This window comes from Thalassophryne amazonica, chromosome 7 (genome assembly GCF_902500255.1).
Source record: "Thalassophryne amazonica chromosome 7, fThaAma1.1, whole genome shotgun sequence".
Taxonomy (NCBI): domain Eukaryota; kingdom Metazoa; phylum Chordata; class Actinopteri; order Batrachoidiformes; family Batrachoididae; genus Thalassophryne; species Thalassophryne amazonica.
In genome coordinates this window covers 100207094-100225750 of record NC_047109.1, presented here as the reverse complement: position 1 = coordinate 100225750, position 18657 = coordinate 100207094, and the positions used below count along the sequence as shown (strand labels likewise).

At 40.6% G+C, this 18657-nt stretch overlaps 1 protein-coding gene across 1 annotated transcript in view; it reads right to left on the bottom strand.

The window, feature by feature from the left end:
- The window catches only part of cdkal1 (CDK5 regulatory subunit associated protein 1-like 1), a 564681-nt gene that overhangs the window by 445573 nt on the left and 100451 nt on the right, over positions 1–18657 (bottom strand). The window contains exon 4 of the mRNA XM_034175248.1: positions 6983–7067. Within this exon, the coding sequence (XP_034031139.1) occupies positions 6983–7067 (85 nt within the window). The remainder of the gene's footprint in view (positions 1–6982; positions 7068–18657) is intronic.

The window sequence follows — 18657 nt, the reverse complement described above, 5'->3', positions numbered from 1 at the left end:
AGGCGAAGACGTCGCTTCTCTCACTGACCGCCAACCCAGTTGAAAGGGCACCACAGGACAACGGCTGCAAACAGATCAGACGTAAGTCACAGTTTAAATTCAGCAGAGAAATCACCTTAGTACTGGTAGTCGATTTCTCGGCGGGGAGGTGGAGTTGCAGTCCGGCTTATATGGTGGTGTAGATGAGTGACAGCTGGAGTAATGAGTGACAGCTGTCACTTCCTCTGGGTCTGGCGCCCTCTCGTGCTTGGAGCCCGCACTCCAAGCAGGGCGCCCTCTGGTGGTAGTGGGCCAGCAGTACCTCCTCTTCAGCGGCCCACACAACAATTTCTCTACCATAAGACGTCTCCAAAGGCGTTTCAGAGAATTTGGCAGTACATCCAACCAGCCTTACAATCGCAGACCACATGTAACCACACCAGCCCAGGACCTCCACATCCAGCATGTTCACCTCCAAGATCGTCTGAGACCAGCCACTCGGACAGCTGCTGAAACAATCGGTTTGCATAACCAAAGAATTTCTGCACACACTGTCAGAAACCATCTCAGGGAAGCTCATCTGCATGCTCGTCGTACTCATCGGGGTCTCGACCTGACTCCAGTTCGTCGTCGTAACCGACTTGAGTGGGCAAATACTCACATTCGCTGGCGTTTGGCATGTTGGAGAGGTGTTCTCTTCATGGATGATCCTGGTTCACACTGTTCAGGGCAGATGGCAGACAGCGTGTGTGGCGTCGTGTGGGTGAGCGGTTTTCTGATGTCAATGTTGTGGATCAAGTGGCCCATGGTGGCGGTGGGGTTATGGTATGGGCAGGCATCTGTTATGGATGAAGAACACAAGTGCATTTTATTGATGGCATTTTGAATGCACAGAGATACCGTGACGAGATCCTGAGGCCCATTGTTGTGCCATACATCCAAGAACATCACCTCATGTTGCAGCAGGATAATGCACGGCCCCATGTTGCAAGGATCTGTACACAATTCTTGGAAGCTGAAAATGTCCCAGTTCTTGCATGGCCCACATACTCACCAGACATGTCACCCATTGAGCATGTTTGGGATGCTCTGGACCGGCGTATATGACAGCGTGTACCAGTTCCTGCCAATATCCAGCAACTTCGCACAGTCATTGAAGAAGAGTGGACCAACATTCCACAGGCCACAATTGACAACCTGATCAACTCTATGCGAAGGAGATGTGTTGCACTGCATGAGGCAAATGGTGGTCACACCAGATACTGACTGGTATCCCCCCCCAATAAAACAAAACTGCACCTTTCAGAGTGGCCTTTTATTGTGGACAGTCTAAGGCACACCTGTGCACTAATCATGGTGTCTAATCAGCATCTTGATATGGCACACCTGTGAGGTGGGATGGATTATCTCAGCAAAGGAGAAGTGCTCACTATCACAGATTTAGACTGGTTTGTGAACAATATTTGAGGGAAATGGTGATATTGTGTATGTGGAAAAAGTTTTAGATCTTTGAGTTCATCTCATACAAAATGGGAGCAAAACCAAAAGTGTTGCGTTTATATTTTTGTTGAGTGTACTTTAGCTAATCAATGTGGTTAATTTCAATTGTCAAACATATTTTACAAAAAAATTATCTTTGTTCAAAGTCCATGAAGATCTAGAGTTGTGATTTGAAGCTGTAGTTGAAAAGTCAAACCTGTTGTAAATGGGACCCACCCACCTGGTGTGTGTGTGTGTGTGTGTGTGTGTGTGTGTGTGTGTGTGTGTGTGTGTGTGTGTGTGTGTGTAACCCTGAAGGGAAGAAACTAATCAAAATGCAAAACACCTTCAAGATTAATTTCTCTGTTAATGCAAACATGTTCAACTGTGTGTGCGTCCAGGGACAAACCAGTGGAACCGTGTGGGTAGAAACTGATGAGGGGCAACATACAACCTCGCACACTTACAAGCAGGTCCATAGTATTTGGAAAGTGAGGAGTTTGCTTCTTAATTCATGTCTCCTTTTGCCTCTGTACACCCCCCCCCACACACACACACAATTGACGTGAAAACGAGATCCGCTTGTAGTGTAAACATTTAGCTTTAACTCAAAGACACTACATTAAAACCACTTGGAATTTACAGTTATTTACACACAGAGTCCGTCATTTTTCTGAGCCCACAAGTTGTTGTTATTGTCGGCTGCTCCCGTTTTTTCCGTTCGGGGTCGGCACAGTGGATACAACCAGATCCGCACCGGTAACTTGGCACAAGTTTTACGCCGGATACCCTTTGTGACGCAACTAAATACAATACATTTTGACAATTTTTTATTTATTCAGATAGATTATATAGATAGATATAGATACATATATACAGTGCTTTTCCATATGATGAAGGTGCTGAAAGCACTTTACACTGATGCCCTACATTCACCCACAATCTGACACCAACATCAGGATTCTGCCAGGAAGATATTTAGGGATTACGGACCTTGCTCAAGAACATCTTAGTGTTTTTCCTGTCTGATGCAGAACCAAACTGAGAATCCTCAGGTCACAATCCCCGCTGCTAGAACCTCCATGCTATCGCTATCACCTTCCAAAATATAGAGATTATTCTATATATAAATTATCAAGATTAAAACCAGTGTTCTTCAGACAACAGTATGATAAACCTGTCTGAAGTAGGGAGTTCTCAAAAACTGAGCAACCGTGCATGAAGTACATTACTGAAGGAAGCCACAAAGACACAGAGAACGTACTGAAGGAGAGAAGGGCTTCGCTGGCTGTGACTGGAGAAACTACATCATGGTGGAGAAGTACAAAGACAGATTTTCAAACCAGCAAACAAATCAGATCCAAGCTTGAGCCTCACATGTACATTCTGGTGAACGGTAGCTGAAATTTAACATCTTTTTAAGAAAATTTTCATCTGGTCTACAACATGAAGCTGCATAACTGGTAACACAAAGGACAAAAGGTTGACAATCTGTTATTTTTGTTAAAACCTCTTGAATTAAAGCTAAAAGTCAGCACTAAAAGCAAAAGATGATTGATTTCTTCACGGTGCTGGTATATAGAAGCAAAATTCCAAAAGCTGTCATTGTCCCAATACTAACAGACCTGGTATTTGGGGCTAAAATATATTTTTATAGGGGTTTTATTTATTTTTATTATTTTACTCAATATAATGTGTTTACAGGTAGCAAGAACAAACCTACTGTAGCAATTTGCATTAATTCAGGTTCACTGAAGAGGGTGAAAGGTCCTGCAACCTTTTCACTCATGGTGTCACATTAACTCCTAATTAGACAAAATAAACAACAATTACAACTGAACACTCATATTAACACGAGGAACTGGTAAATTGACCCTGTGTCTTTATTCTGAGCAACCCAGTTCGGACCAGCATAATTAGCAGTTCACAAACCATAATCCAGCAGTGAAATAATACAGTGGTCCCTCGCTATAACGTGGTTCACCTTTTGCGGCCTCGCAGTTTCGCAGATTTTTTAGTGCAAGTTGCACTAAAAAATCAGAGCACATTGTGTTCTCTGCGTCCTTATCAGGCGGGCCGGTCGCGGCACCGGTCGGCATCACCGCGATTGCTCTCACTGCTTCAGATGCACTTACTGAGTCTGAGGGCTCGGTAAACGCCACAGCAGGCCACTCACACTGCCCTCCTCTCTGCTGTGCGGAGGGGTGGCCAACTCTGGCAACAGGTCCAGAGACTACGCTCGCTGTTTTGATGCGGAGCGCTCCAGTAGCCTGCAAGGATAGACTTCTTGCAGAAAAATCCGTAGCGCCACTGCATGGTCTCGGTAACCGCAGCTGCAGCGCTCCGGCTTGGATTCTTCGCGGGTCCCGCATCCATAACCCCAGAGGCAGTGATCGAAAGGAGAGCAAGCGCATTGTGTTCTGTGTGTGTCTGTTTATAATCTTCTCGCCCAGAAGAAAAAAGAGAGTGTTTACACAGGAGAGAAAGGTGAGAAAATGTTAATGCCTGTATGAGAAAAGTGTATAAAGTGTGTAGTGAGGGGTTTTACAGGCTTAAAACATCTATAATATTGTAAAAACTAACGCTGACTACTTTGCGGATTTTGCCTATTGCGGGTTATTTTTAGAACGCAACTCCTGCGATAAACGAGGGAACACTGTACTTACATAATTTAAAGCAAGGTCAGATCACAACACACAAACTGCACTTGTTTTCTGACAGTGAAAGTGACCTTTAAAACATTTAGTAGAAAACCTGCTTATTACTGTGGAAAAGGCTGCTCATTAAAGAAACACATTGACATCCATAAGTAACTCTACATCAATACAAACCTGATTCAGCAAATTAACATTGATGCCTAAGAAAAGTTGCTTTGGTGAACGACTACTAATGTTTTAAAAACAGGCAAAAACAACTCTTGAGCACATACAGTGAGGAAAATAAGTATTTGAACACCCTGCAATTTTGCAAGTTCTCCCACTTAGAAATCATGGAGGGGTCTGAAATTTTCGTCTTAGGTGCATGTCCACTGTGAGAGACATAATCTAAAAAAAGAAAATCCAGAAATCACATGTATGATTCTTTAATAATTTATTTGTATGTTACTGCTGCAAATAAGTATTTGAACACCTACCAACCAGCAAGAATTCTGGCTCACAAAGACCTGTTAGTTTTTCTTTAAGAAGCCCTCTTATTCTGCACTCTTTACCTGTATTAATTGCACCTGTTTGAACTTGATACCTGTATAAAAGACACCTGTTCACACACTCAATCAATCACACTCCAACCTGTCCACCATAGGCAAGACCAAAGAGCTGTCTAAGGACACCAGGGACAAAACTGTAAACTTGCACAAGGCTGTGATGGACTACAGGACAACAGGCAAGCAGCTTGGTAGAAGACAACAACTGTTATGATTATTTATTAGAAAGTGGAAGGAACACAAGATGACTGTCAATCTCCCTCAGTCTGGGATTCCATGCAAGATCTCACTTTGTGGGGTAAGGATGATTCTGAGAAAGCTCAGAACTACACAGGAGGACCTGGTCAATGACCTGAAGACAGCTGGGACCACAGTCACAAAGATTACATTAGTAACACATGATGCTGTCATGGTTTAAAATCCTGCAGGGCAGCAAGGTCCCCCCTGCTCAAGCCAGCACATGTCCAAGCCTGTTTGAAGTTCACCAGTGACCATCTGGATGATCCAGAGGAGGCATGGGAGAAGGTCATGTGGTCAGATGAGACCAGAATAGAGCTTTTTGGAATCAACTCAACTTACCATGTTTAGAGGATGAGAACAACCCCAAGAAAACCATCCTAACCGTAAAGCATGGGGGTGGAAACTTCATACTCTGGGGGTGTTCTTCTGCAAAGGGGACAGAATGACTGCACCGTATTGAAGGGAGGATGGATGGGGTCATGTATTGCGAGATTTTGGGGAACAACCTCCTTCCTTCAGTAAGAGCACTAAAGATGGGTCATGGCTGGGTCTTCCAGTATGACAATGACCCCAAACACACAGCCAGGGCAACTAAGGAGGGGCTCCGTAAGAAGCATTTCAAGGTCCTGGAGTGGCCTGGCCAGTCTCCAGACCTGAACTCAATAGAAAATTTTTGAAGGGAGCTGAAACTCCAAACCTGAAAGATTTGGAGAAGATCTATATGGAGGAGTGGACCAAAATCCCTGCTGCAGTGTGTGCAAACCTGGTGAAAAACTACAGGAAACGTTTGAGCTCTGTAATTGCAAACAAAGGCTACTGTACCAAATATTAACATTGATTTTCACAGGTGTTGAAATACTTATTTGCAGCAGTAACATACAAATAAATTATTAAAAAAAATCATACATTGTGATTTCCGGATTTTTTTTTTTTTTAGATTATGTCTCTCACAGTGGACATGCACCTAAGATCAAAATTTCAGACCCCTCCATGATTTCTAAGTGGGAGAACTTGCAAAATCGCAGGGTGTTCAAATAGTTATTTTCCTCACTGTACATAATTCAACAGTGACAATTTTTGACATTTTGCATCTGTACATCACTCCAATGGATTTGAAATGAAACAACCAACATGTGCATGTCAAGTAGGGTTGAGGTGTGAACAAAAATAATGCATTACAATTAAATAATGTAAGTTAAATTGTAATGTAAGCTTTAAGTAATTAGACAACTGACTGACAAGCAGTTTCATGGCGAGGTGTGACATGTTCCCTGGTCATTTCAGAGCAATTAAGCAGACAAAATGTCTGGGGTTTATTCTAAATGTTGGATTTGCCTTTGGTACCTGTTCACTAGAAGTTTTAATATGAGGATCAACCAATCAAACAGATAGCATAAATGTTAACAGTAGCCAAATTGAGAATTTGGTACTTTCTTAAAAAGAACCAATGCACTGATGAGCTAAGCAACACCAAAACACTTAGAAGACCACAGAAGACAATTAAAGCAGATGATGGCAGGGTCTTTCCTTGATTATTATGGCCCCCCTTATCAAGAATACCCTGGAGTAGATAAATATATCACTGTCAAAGTCTACAATCAAGGGACACCTCCATGAATGCAAATATAAAGGGTTTATAAAAACTTAACTTGGTTCCGCAAAAAGATTCTTTGGACAAATGAAAGATTAACTTGTAGTTGACTGAATTTACACTGAAAATTAACAATAATTCTTATATTTATGTCGTAGTATCTGCCATGTCAAAATTAAGGGACTGTATAAAAGACTACAGTCACTTAATAATTAATCCAAGATCTTTGATTTTTCCTCTAAATTAAAGCAGAAAGTCAACACTACAAACACGTGCTGATTGCCTTATTTCAAGTCCACTGCAGTAATGTACAGCTGCAAAATTACAAAGGTTGGTTCATCCTCCAAAATATCTTTGTAGCTGACTGATTTTTTTTTACTGCTTCACAACATGTTTACTTGTTTTGTTCATATACAGTATAAAAGATGGGATCATCTTCAACAGATTATCAGAGAAAAAAAGAAATTATTTGTGTGTGTGTGTTTAAGTACTTGATTGAGTTTCTGAAATGGTCCTCCGCAGGGTTTTTCACAGTGCAGCTGTTGAGTAACCAAAGGTCTGCTTCTGATGGATCATCTGTGAAGACAGCAGGATTTTTTGGGGACTGATATCACAACAGACTTTAGGCTTTTTCCGTCCATCCATCCATCCATCCATCCATCCATCTCTCTCTCTCTCTCTCTCTCTCTATATATATATATATATGGAGCACACAAAGGGTCAGATTATGACTTTATAAGGTAAATCCAAGTAAATTCTGTAATTTGCAAATAATCTACAAAACACAGTATTAGCAATTGTCTTAATTTTTTTCCCACACCTATACAGGGCCAGTTCTCCATACAGCCCACACCAGCACCTCCTCCCGGCTTGACCACTTTTGCATCTAGTTTTCCTTTATACTATTTCCATCCATCTCCATGGAGACCTGCTGCTTTTTCTCTTCCCCTGTACCAATGCACATCTCTTCTCCAAACAACAAAACACTTTCTTTGAAGGTAAGCTTTGAAAGCATTGTTATCTCTGTCACATCCCACTCTTACTGCTGCACTCCTTTCCCTGTCCATGTCTCTATAATCAACACTTGGATGGCCATAGGTAACAATCTTCATGAAACTGCCAGCTGTCTGTTGTGTGATGCCACTGATAACACATCTGTTCGATTACAATAGACCCGAAATTTACAATTATTTCATTTACTGGCAAAAAGCATCTGTATGGTTGGTTTCTGGAGCTGATGAACACAGTGACGAGCACACATATTTTCAGCCCACCACATGCTCTTGCATTTCATTTAAACATGATTCATAGTTGATCAAATATACTTCTGTTTGTCATGATTGAGGTTTTGCTTGTTGGTATGTTTTATTTTATCTAATATTCAGTGTTTGTGCGGTTTTGCTTTTTGGTTTGTGTCTCTTTGACTGCACTCTCTTGCCTTTTGGTGTGGGCTTTGGTTTGGAGTGCGTCTGTTCCCTTTGTTTACCACGACCTTCCCCTGGTTGTCTCCCACACCTGCTGTGTCTGATTTGCTGGAATCACTCCCTCTATTTAACTCCTGTTGTTTCAGTCTTCCAACGCCAGATCGTTGTGCCTAACTGCCTTCCTTCCAATTTTTTGTCCAAGTCCTTGTTCTGATTGCCTGCCGTGTTTTTGACCACCTGCCTGTTGTTTGGACCACGCCCTGCCTTATGTATTTGTTACTGTTGCTGATCTTTGACTGTCTTCTTGTGTACTGAATCCTGCATGGGACCAGATTAAACCCTTTTGAACTCCAAATGCCTGAGTTAGTCAAGCATTTGATTCTGGAGTCTGAGTTAAATATCAGATGCCTGAAAACCTAAGCGAGCCAGTTTTGCTAACCTGGCTCAGCTCCAACTGTCACACTCTTAGTGAAGAACTCTCCTTCACACCATTTCGCGCACGCACGCACACACACACACACACACACACACAGAGAGAGAGCACAGAGCACAGAGGGTCAAATTTACAAGTCTTCACTTCCACCGAGAGGAAAAGGCACTGGTGTATCACAACTGTGGTGCAACTGAGATATAAAGTTGAAATACGGATAGATATAAAACTCTCTGAGCCCATCCTCTTACTTGAAGAATCTGTCTGCTGTGATTCATTGGTTAGTCTTTTACCAGCAGCAACCAGGTGCTGATAACAGCTGGAGTTTCCAGAGTAATCAACAAATAATCAGAAAAGTATCACACTTCATGAACTGCTCCAAAAAAGAAAGAAAGAAAGTTTATAGTACGCATGACGACACTCATTTCCCCTGACATTTTTCACCACATAAACACCACTGTGTGTCTGGACCAAGCAATTAGCTTTGATGACCCCAAATGAGGAAGAAATAGTTGCAGTTCTTTGATTGGCTGCTTGAAGCAGGCTGCAAAAGTGAGCAGATTCTCACTGAAACCCATGTTAAAATTTCCAACTTCAGAGCAGAAATAAACATGTTTACAGCCTGGAACAAACAGGGTTGTGGTCTCTACAGATGGATCCCCCTCCATTCCATGACAGAAAAACAAAAAACAAAACCAAATAACCCAACTTCTTAGTTTAAATGTTTTGTTATATTTTTTTGTATAATTGGGGGAGAAGCTAGTCTATGCTAGTGTGCCTAAATTGAGAGAGTGGTGACATGACAAATCGGTCACGTGACTCATGGTGCCATTTTGGGTTCAAAACAGTGTTTGCTGTTAAAAATTTGGGAAAATAAAGTCAGCTGTGTGGGATAGAAGCTGACTTCATCGCCAAGGTTTTGAGAGGCAAATTTATTGTTCAGTCCCATGTACAGTAAAACTCACCTAAACCATCATCGTATAAACCAGATATTCACAGTCACCAGATAAAAAAAAGTCCCAAAGTTTTTGTATTGTTTTCCATGTAATAAACACCGTATATAACGGATTTTGTACAATGGATTTTCGATCACATCGGACAAAATGTCCCATTCGATCGCAATGTATTTCCATTAAAAACACCTCACCTGTGGGACCGGAGTCATTTCCGTGATTAAAAGCCCAGCCGTTTATTTTTTCACACCGTGATCAGACTAAGACCCACAGCCTGATGTGCAACTGTTAAATCAGACACAAAAGGCTGTGATTTGACAGTTTTCTGCCTTCAATCCTTCATCTGCCATCATATTATAATAGTACTTGCAGTGTGCACGCTGATAAATGGATCAGAAAAGTCCGCACATTTACAGCACAAAGTCGGTAAAAGAGGAAAACGTGCAGCTTACCTTTGATTTGGAGGTGATGAATGTAGAAAGAAAAGGTTATTGAAGATCAAATTAGTCCAGAATAAAGCATAATCCAGAGACGGAGTTCCAAAGATGAAGCTGCATAAAACAGGCTTTAAATTAATTAAATAAATCATCAAAAATTGTAAATTTACTTAAATTTGATAGCTTAATTTTTTCTATTTGTTTTGATAGCACCTGTACCTGGATGTGTTGCTGTATGTGGTTAAATGATTTAAAAAAAATGTCTCGGTGGAGTTCGCCCCCCCCCCCACCGCGGGCACGCGCACACACACACACGTGCGCGCGCGCAACCGGGTCGGCACTTGTGCACACGGGTAAAACCAAAAAAAACAAAAAAAAAACAAGACTTTGTGTCGTTCCTCAGTCCAGCCAAAAATCACGTCAGCTTTTCATCTGAACAATTCTTCATGCCTCCAGATGGCTTACAGCATAGTGGATTTTGTGCGTGTTCCAAGAATTAGCAGCGTCAGTTAGCGCAATCAAATCGTCGTGTCGGTAGAATTGTTGGCGCGCGCGCACACAAGCAGCCAGGTCGGCACTTGGCACTGTACTACCCAAAAAAAAAGTAAGTCCCTTCGGCTGCTCCCTTGTTTGCACTCGGGGTCGCCACAGCAAATCCAAGGTGGATCTGCATGTTGAATTGGCACAGGTTTTACGCCAGATGCCCTTCCTAAAGCAACTCCACATTACATGGAGAAATGTGGCAGGGGTGGGATTTGAACCCGGAACCTTCTGCACTGAAACCAAGCGCATTAACCACTTGGCCACCACCCCTGCGCACTACCCAAAAAAAAAAAAAAAAAAAAGTTGCATGCATCGTCAGTGCAGTGAAAAAAAAAATCATGTCAGAAATTAGTCCAGCTTTTTCATTCTAACTTCCTGCCAACAGCCTCCAGACAGCGCAGTGGATTTGTTTTATATGTGTGTGTGTGTGTGTTATGGTACCAAATGTATGAAACCAAATTTGCACTCAAAATGGAACCAAACTGCACTCTAAATACAATGCAACACAAATGGGAGAAATTAATCCATGTCACATGACATACAAAGCACCAATCAAATGACAAGGATCCACTCAGCCGTTATATAAAAAAATTATATAGCATTAATTGACAAGGATCTATTTTAGCCATGATATAAAACAAATAATGAACGTTTTTACATTCTTTCAATGGAAAGAATATTTCATGAGATGAAAGCTGCAACAAACCATTCAACTCTGCTTCGCCTCCCTGAATGGTATGTTCCAGCTTTCACCTCATGAAATATCATGCCACTGAACTCAAACATTCATTATTTGTATAACAATTCTCAATACCTTGCATGGCATCCAAAAACATGGAGTTTTGCTGCACAAATATGTCCTGAAGGGTTAGGGGTATCATAAAAAGAAGTATATCATGTACTGCATTTTTTTAAATTAAATTTAATTTCAATTCCTTAGACACATAATTATTTAATTCCATGTACCAATGAAGCATTATTTAAATGTATATTCATGTACAACATACATGTGCAAGAGTCTAGATACACCCATTAACAACAACAACAAAAAAAATGCCCCTAAACCTTAAGGGGGGACAAACAAAAAGATATGTAAGCTGGATGCTACTGGCTGCAGCAAAAAGATTTGAATTAAGAACTTAATGTAGCTTATTTATTTATTTTGGTGACGCCAACTCTTCTTCTCCTCCAATTTGTGAATATTAAAAGTATTTGGATTACAAAAAAGTTTTCATAATTTTATATACAGTGGCAAAATACAGCCTCATCCTTTAGTACTGAAGTACAGAAAGTTTTGACGTTTTGGATCTGCTGTGGCAACCCAAGAAGCAAAAAGAACTTACTTTTATAAATATACATAAAAGAAGTTTGTAAAATAACCAGTATCTACGCATATTGTCCTGCTTGGCCTCTCCAGATGGTACTTTATCCTTTTCAATCATTTTAAATATGTTGAAAATTTAAGATGATCTGCAAATTTTTTACTGTGGCATACTTAAATCTGACCTTTTTCAGAGGATTTGAAATGTGTTAAAATAATGTAGAGACCCACACAGCAACGTGCAGTGTTTCTTCTCATGATGTTAGGCTCAGTTGCTTCTCAAGGTGAGTGAGGCAGGCTGTGTATGGCGCTGCCAGGAGAGCTGTCACACACACCAAGACACAGACACTCCAGGGGATATGGCACAGCAGTGGCAGGGAGCTAGAAGCTTGCTCCTTCACGCCACATTGAACCAGATACTTCACTTAGCATGCACTTCCCTACACACACACACACACACACTATATCCCGCAGCAGTTAATTTAATACGCACCTGCAGTGCTGATTCACACACAGCAGGTCTCAGTATACACAGAAAGTGGAAAGATCACCTGCCACATCTAGCCTCAGGTAAACTCAATCTTAATTCCTCACTTTCGTCACAACCTACAGAACATTTCCAGATGAAAAACATGCAAAAGTAAACCAAAAGTCATCGTTAATGCAATGAGACCTAAATGAAATAGAAAAGGGGGGGAAAAGATAAAATGCTACCAACACTGACTCACCAATTGCAGCCCATTTCACTGGGACTCTGTTCTTAACCACTTGTCCGTCTAATGAGTCACTGGCCATTGTGACCAGTAGACTCTGTATATGGTTGAGTAGCTGCAACATTTTTGTCTGTGCATGTCTAACAATTCCTTGTTGTGTTTTTGTTTTATTTCACTCTTTTGTTCTTGTTAGTATGGCCAAAGCAGATGGCCAGCCCACTGAGTCTGGTCTGCCTCAGGTTTGTTCCTATAATGAAACAAAAAATTGCTTGAAGGCGTTGCTCCAAAAGCCGTTGCTAATGTGCTTGCTCAAAGGGTGGGTGGGGTTTAAACCTTACTCATGTGTAGCACCTTAGGGCATTTATATTGTGTGTTCATATTCTATTACTGTGGCTTAGCAGTCAACATCTTATTAATGGGCACTTCAAGAGATTGCAAACCCACACCTTACATATTTGATGATTCATGCTAATTGAATTAGGGCTGCGGCTATCGAATAGTTTTGGAATCGAGTATTCTATCGATTAATCGGATAAAAAGTACTCTTGTGTTTTTAAACAATATCAATAGTGGCAGGGCTCTCCCTAAGCAATGGCACAATGCCGCTGTGTCATCATGCAGATTTTTAAGTTGAGGGTGTTCCCTCTCTTTCTGTTTTCCCAAGTAATTATTTATTTTTTCACATTGTTAAGAGTTTTGGAGCTTTGCCGAACCATAAGCCCAGACGGTCTGTGAAATCTTCAGTCTGCCAACAGGACATTCTTTTTTCTCTCTCTTATTGCATATTTCATTTGCACTTTTTATTACTGTGATTTATTCAGTGTTTAGTGTATATTTATACATGCCATAGAGAGTGCAGCTCAAACCAAAGTCAAATTCCTTGTTTTCTGTGGATACTTGGTGAATAACAAAGCCTTTGAAAAACTGCTGTGGAGTGTTTCCACAAAAGCTGCACTGTACAGCCTGTTGATAAAAACTCTTACCAAATTTGAATAGTGAAACATAATTCACTTAAAGTGCGTGTCCTTTCACTTCATCTGCAGAGGTGGAGAGCAGCCAATGGACCTAACCGTGTTTTTAAAAAAAATACACAAACACACTGCTTCACTTTAAATGTGCAATAAGTGCATTTCAGATGATCAGCGCGGACCCTTTCTCTAAAAAGGCTTTATTTTACTTAGCACACGGCTTTGTAAACTTGTAGCATCACCTGCTACATTGATTAGCTCTTACATTAGTTATGCACATACTCTATGGTCTTCTTCTCCATTTTTTTGTGGGAGCATTACAGCACCACATACAGGCCTGGTGTATGTACTACTGCGTTAAACATTAAACATTTTTTGTAATCAAATTATTCGAGTTACTTGATTAATCGCCTCAGCCGTAAATTGAATAAAGCTTTATGATTCAGTGAGTCTTGTGTCTCTGAGTGGTCTTGACATTTAACTAATTTTGTCCAACACTGAGCTAGTTATTTCTTGACTAACACACAACGCAGCCAACCATGTCAAAACTGTAATGGCTCCAAACTGAGCTAAGCAGACACGGAGTTATGACAAGTTTAACATTTTATGGTCATCCAAGGTCAAACACCATGTAACCAAAAGAAGGGTGACACATAACACCATACTGATGTTTCATAATCACAACAGTTGTATCTTCAACCAGCCATATTAAATGAGTTTACCAAGTCACGAAATTTCAAAAATCCAACAAAAACATAATGTATGACCTCCTGTTAGTGTTCAGCAATAACAATAGACTGATCTTTAGGGGAGGTGGTGGTCTAGTGGTTAAAGCATTGGGCTTGAGACCAGAAGATCCTTGGTTCAAATCCCAGCCTGACCGGAAAATCACTAAGGGATTTTCAAGGTCCTTAATCCCCTAGTTGCTCTCTCTTACTCTCACATCGGGGTGAATGTGAGGCATTATTGTAAAGTGCTTTGAGCATCTGATGCAGATGGAAAAGCCCTATATAAATGCAGTCCATTTATCTTTGACAAAGTCTTCAGAATACCCATTCCATACATAGGTAAGTCCATAAGTAAGTCTCCCATCTTTCACTAAAGATCGCCACAGGACATCAGAGGCGTTTTACACCTTTTACAAGTTTCATACCGGATGCCCTTCCTGACACAACTCCACATTACATGCAGCTGGGTAGGGGTGGTGTTGAACCAGGAACCTTCCGCACTCAAAACAAGCACAATTAGCCACTTGGTCACTACCCCATACCCATTCTGTAAATACGTATGAAGGCAAAATTTTGACCTGAGCCTGTGACTCTGACATTTGACAGATTTTTCTCCAAATCAAATCACTGCATCCAGTTCAAAACTCTTTTGATTTATTTTGTCCATACACAACAGATAAACAATGGAGCCCAACAGATACAGGGCATCTGGAAAGTATTCACATGGCTTCACTTTTTCCACATTTTATGTTACAGCTTTATTCCAAAATGGATTAAATGTATTTTTTTCCTAAAAATTCTACATACAATACCCCATAATGACAATGTGAAAAAGTTTTTATGAGATTTTTGCAAATTTACTAAAAATAAAGGTAAGAAATCACACATACGTAAGTATTCACAGCTTTTGCCATGGAGTTCAAAATTGAGCTCAGGTGCACCCTGATTCCACTGATCATGCTTGAGATATTTCTACAGCTTAATTGGAGTCCACCTGGGGTAAATTCAGTTGATTGGACATGATTTGGAAAGACACACACCTGCTGATATATAAGATCCCACAGTTGACAGTGCATGTCAGAGCACAAACCAAGCATGAAGTCTAAGGAATTGTCTGTAGACCTCCAAGACAAGAATGTCTTGAGGCACAAATCTGGGAAAGGGTACAGAAACCTTTCTGCTACTTTGAAGGTCCCTTTGAAGGACTCTTCCCAGAGCTGGCCGCCCGTCTAAACTGATTGATCGGGGGAGAGGGACTTTAGTCTGGGAGGTGACCTAGAATACGATGGTCACTCTGTCAGAGCTCAAGCATTCCTCTGTTGAGAGAGAACCTTCCAGAAGGACAGCCATCTCTGCAGCAATCCACCAATCACAACTGCATGGTAGAGTGGCCAGAAAGAGGACAAATCTGTGAATGTCCTTGAGTGGCCCAGCCAGAGCTCAGACCTGAATCAAAATTAACATCTCTGGAGAGAAAATGAGAAAAGGCACCTGAAGTACTCTCAGACCATGAGAAAGAAAATTCTCTGGTCTGATGAAACGAAGATTGAACTCTTTGGCGTGAATCCCAGGTGTGATGTTTGGAGGAAACCAGGCACCAGCCCTACAGTGAAGCATGGTGGTGGCAGCATCATGCTGTGGGGATGTTTTTCAGCAGCAGGAACTGGGAGACTAGTCAAGATTGAGGGAAAGATGAATGCAGAAATGTACAGAGACATCCTGGACCTGCTTCAGAGCGCTCTTGACCTTAGATTGAGGCAATGGTTCTTCTTTCAGCAGGAGCACACAGCCAAGATATCAAAGGAGGCTTCAGGACAACTCTGTGAATGTCCTTGAGTGAACCAGCCAGAGACCAGACCTGAAACCAAAAGAACATCTCTGGCGAGATCTGAAAATGGCTGTGCAATGATGCTCCCCATCCAACCTGATGGAGCTTGCGAGGTGCTGCAAAGAGGAATTGGCAAACCTGCCCAAAGATAGGTGCACCAAGCTTGTGGCATCATATTCAAGAAGACTTGAGGCTCTAATTGCTGCCAAAGGTGCATCAACAAAGTATTGGGCAAAGGGTGTGAATACTTATGTACACGTAATTTCTTAGTTATTTTATTTTTAATAATTTTGTAAAAACAAAAATAATAATAAAAATGTTTTTTTCATGTTGTCATTACAGGGTGGTGCAAGTAGAATTCTGAGGGGGAAAAAAAAATTTATTCAATTTTGAATCACGTGTTTGTACTGTCATATCATGGCAACAGGAAAGCTCAAAAATAATCCTAAAGTAATGCTAAAAGTGCATATGTAAATGTAAAAATGCATGTGAGAGTGACAGTTTTTGTGAGACAGAATAAATTTGATTGAAAACTGTTGCCTAACATACCAGAATTTATTTCATGAGGCATCAACATGCCCACAAACACACATAATGGGCATGGAGCGGTCTCAACTGTGTGGTTGCATCTTCTCTCTTCCCCCAGGGACACTTTCTAGACCAACAATAACAAGCTCTCCATTAACTTAATATATCCAGGCAGACAGAAACTGTGCAAAACACACAACCACCTACCATCAGCACAACTCATAAGTACAGAGAGGAAAGAAAATACCATAGAGAAAAAAAAACATGTAAGAGGAAATGTCAATATACTTACACTGTTTTCAAATTTAATTCTTCTTGAATAAAAACCCCACCTCTTAATGCAGCAAAAATACAAACACTGATTCACAAGACTATTAGCAACCATGCTACATGTACATACATACTGCATATAGCAAAGCGTAAAGATTTCCCCTTGCCTCCATTTAATAGACCATATTCTCTGGACTATTTTAGCTCGAGCTGTTTGGCTGGTCCTGTGACTTATATTTCAAAGGGGATTTTATATATATATATATATTGCATTGTCATCTACAGCCACAAGATAGCACCATCTACAGGCTTGACAAGCAGCTCTTGTATATGGATCTGAATGAGGTACTGCCTGATCCACACTCTGGAGCAGAAGGTCGTGGTAATGCAACATTAAGGTGGATGCCATCCCCCCGGAAATAATAACAGTGATGATAGTAATAATAATGATTAACCGATTCCATCTGCTCAAAGTGATATTAATCATTGAAATCACCTGGTGGAGTCAGTGGCTGCAAAGAAAACCTGCACCCACTTGGCCCTTTCTGGAACAAGTTGCCCACCTCTGATCTATATCATAATAGCCAAGTGGCCTCTGTGTGCATGTGTGCATATGGCTTTAATCACATATAAATCAGGGAGAGCTGACATTTGCCATTTGCTATGATGGTCATAGAGAGAGAAAATAAAAAATCATGTTCTCAAAGTGAAAGACCAAAAAGATTTTTTTTTTTCAAAAAGAAGGAATAAGCTTCATATGCTCTTGAATAAAGACAATGAATAATCTTCATCCTACTCAACACTCCAATTGCTTGCAGTTTAAGGGATAACTGAAGGAGGAGGAGTGCGGATAAAGGTCAGGCAAACTATAATAGTTTTCAAACATGTCATTAATTTAAAAATATTTAGTGAGGCAAATATGCACACATTTAGTTCAGCATTAACATTTTTGTCTGTTCAGTGGTGACAAGAAGCAGTTTACTCTCGAGTTCTTTGTGCCTCACATTAACTAGTCCATTAGTCTGCTTGCTAATACGCCATCTACATTATAAATTAAATGTTGTTTGTAGGTCCACAGATCCCATCTATTTCATGACCACTGCAGAAAAAAATACCCACTCCCACTCAGATATAAGAGTACCATTTCTGCAGAAAACTTCATAAACATCTGCAGTTGACTGTTCATGATGTGGATCATGAGGACGCGCATGTGGTAAACAAAGCCCGTGGATCAGAGGACTATTTTGTTGTTTTTGTGCCATCTCTGACTGTACCCACCCTTTGTGAAACAGAGAACCGTCAGAACTTCCAGGATGCTGCTGCGCTCAGCGACCGCAGTGGGGAGGGAGGACACCGAGCAAACAGAAGAAAAAAGCTCACCGTGAATAAAGACATTTTTGTTGAGAAAACAACTCAAAATAAATTTATTAGTGTGGGAAAAAAATTCACAAAAGTATTAAAAAAGCACACATCATACAAATACAACAATAAATAAGCAGGACCGATTCTAGCATGGAAGTATTTTATTTATTCTTTTTTTTTTTTTTTTTTTTAATCTTTTTTATTTATTTGCGGGCAACCAAGCAAAATCTCTTTTTTTTCCTAGTGTCCTCTGTCTATGAAGACTACCCCCCATCCCCACCCTGCACTCAAGCGCCACCATGCTCTAAATTTCTGGGAAGAGCTCTGGGTTAAATTTCCTTTAATTCTAGTTGTACCAAGGAGTCGCACCAGTAGTTTCAAAGTAGAAAGTGGAAAGACTGGATTTAATTGAAAGTAAAAAGTCCATCAGAATCTCTTAACGAAAATCTTAAAATGTATCCGTTGTACAATTTACAACTATTATATGATTTGCCTAAATTTTGTTGGTTTACATGATGTATTCAGTTGTTTTTCTGACTTATTCTGTTCTTATGCTTGTAACATATATTCTTTTAACTTCTATGTTTTCACCATTATCAAAACGATCCTGTAACTTCTGAAAACTGACAATGAGATTGAAATTATGAAGCCACACAAAAAG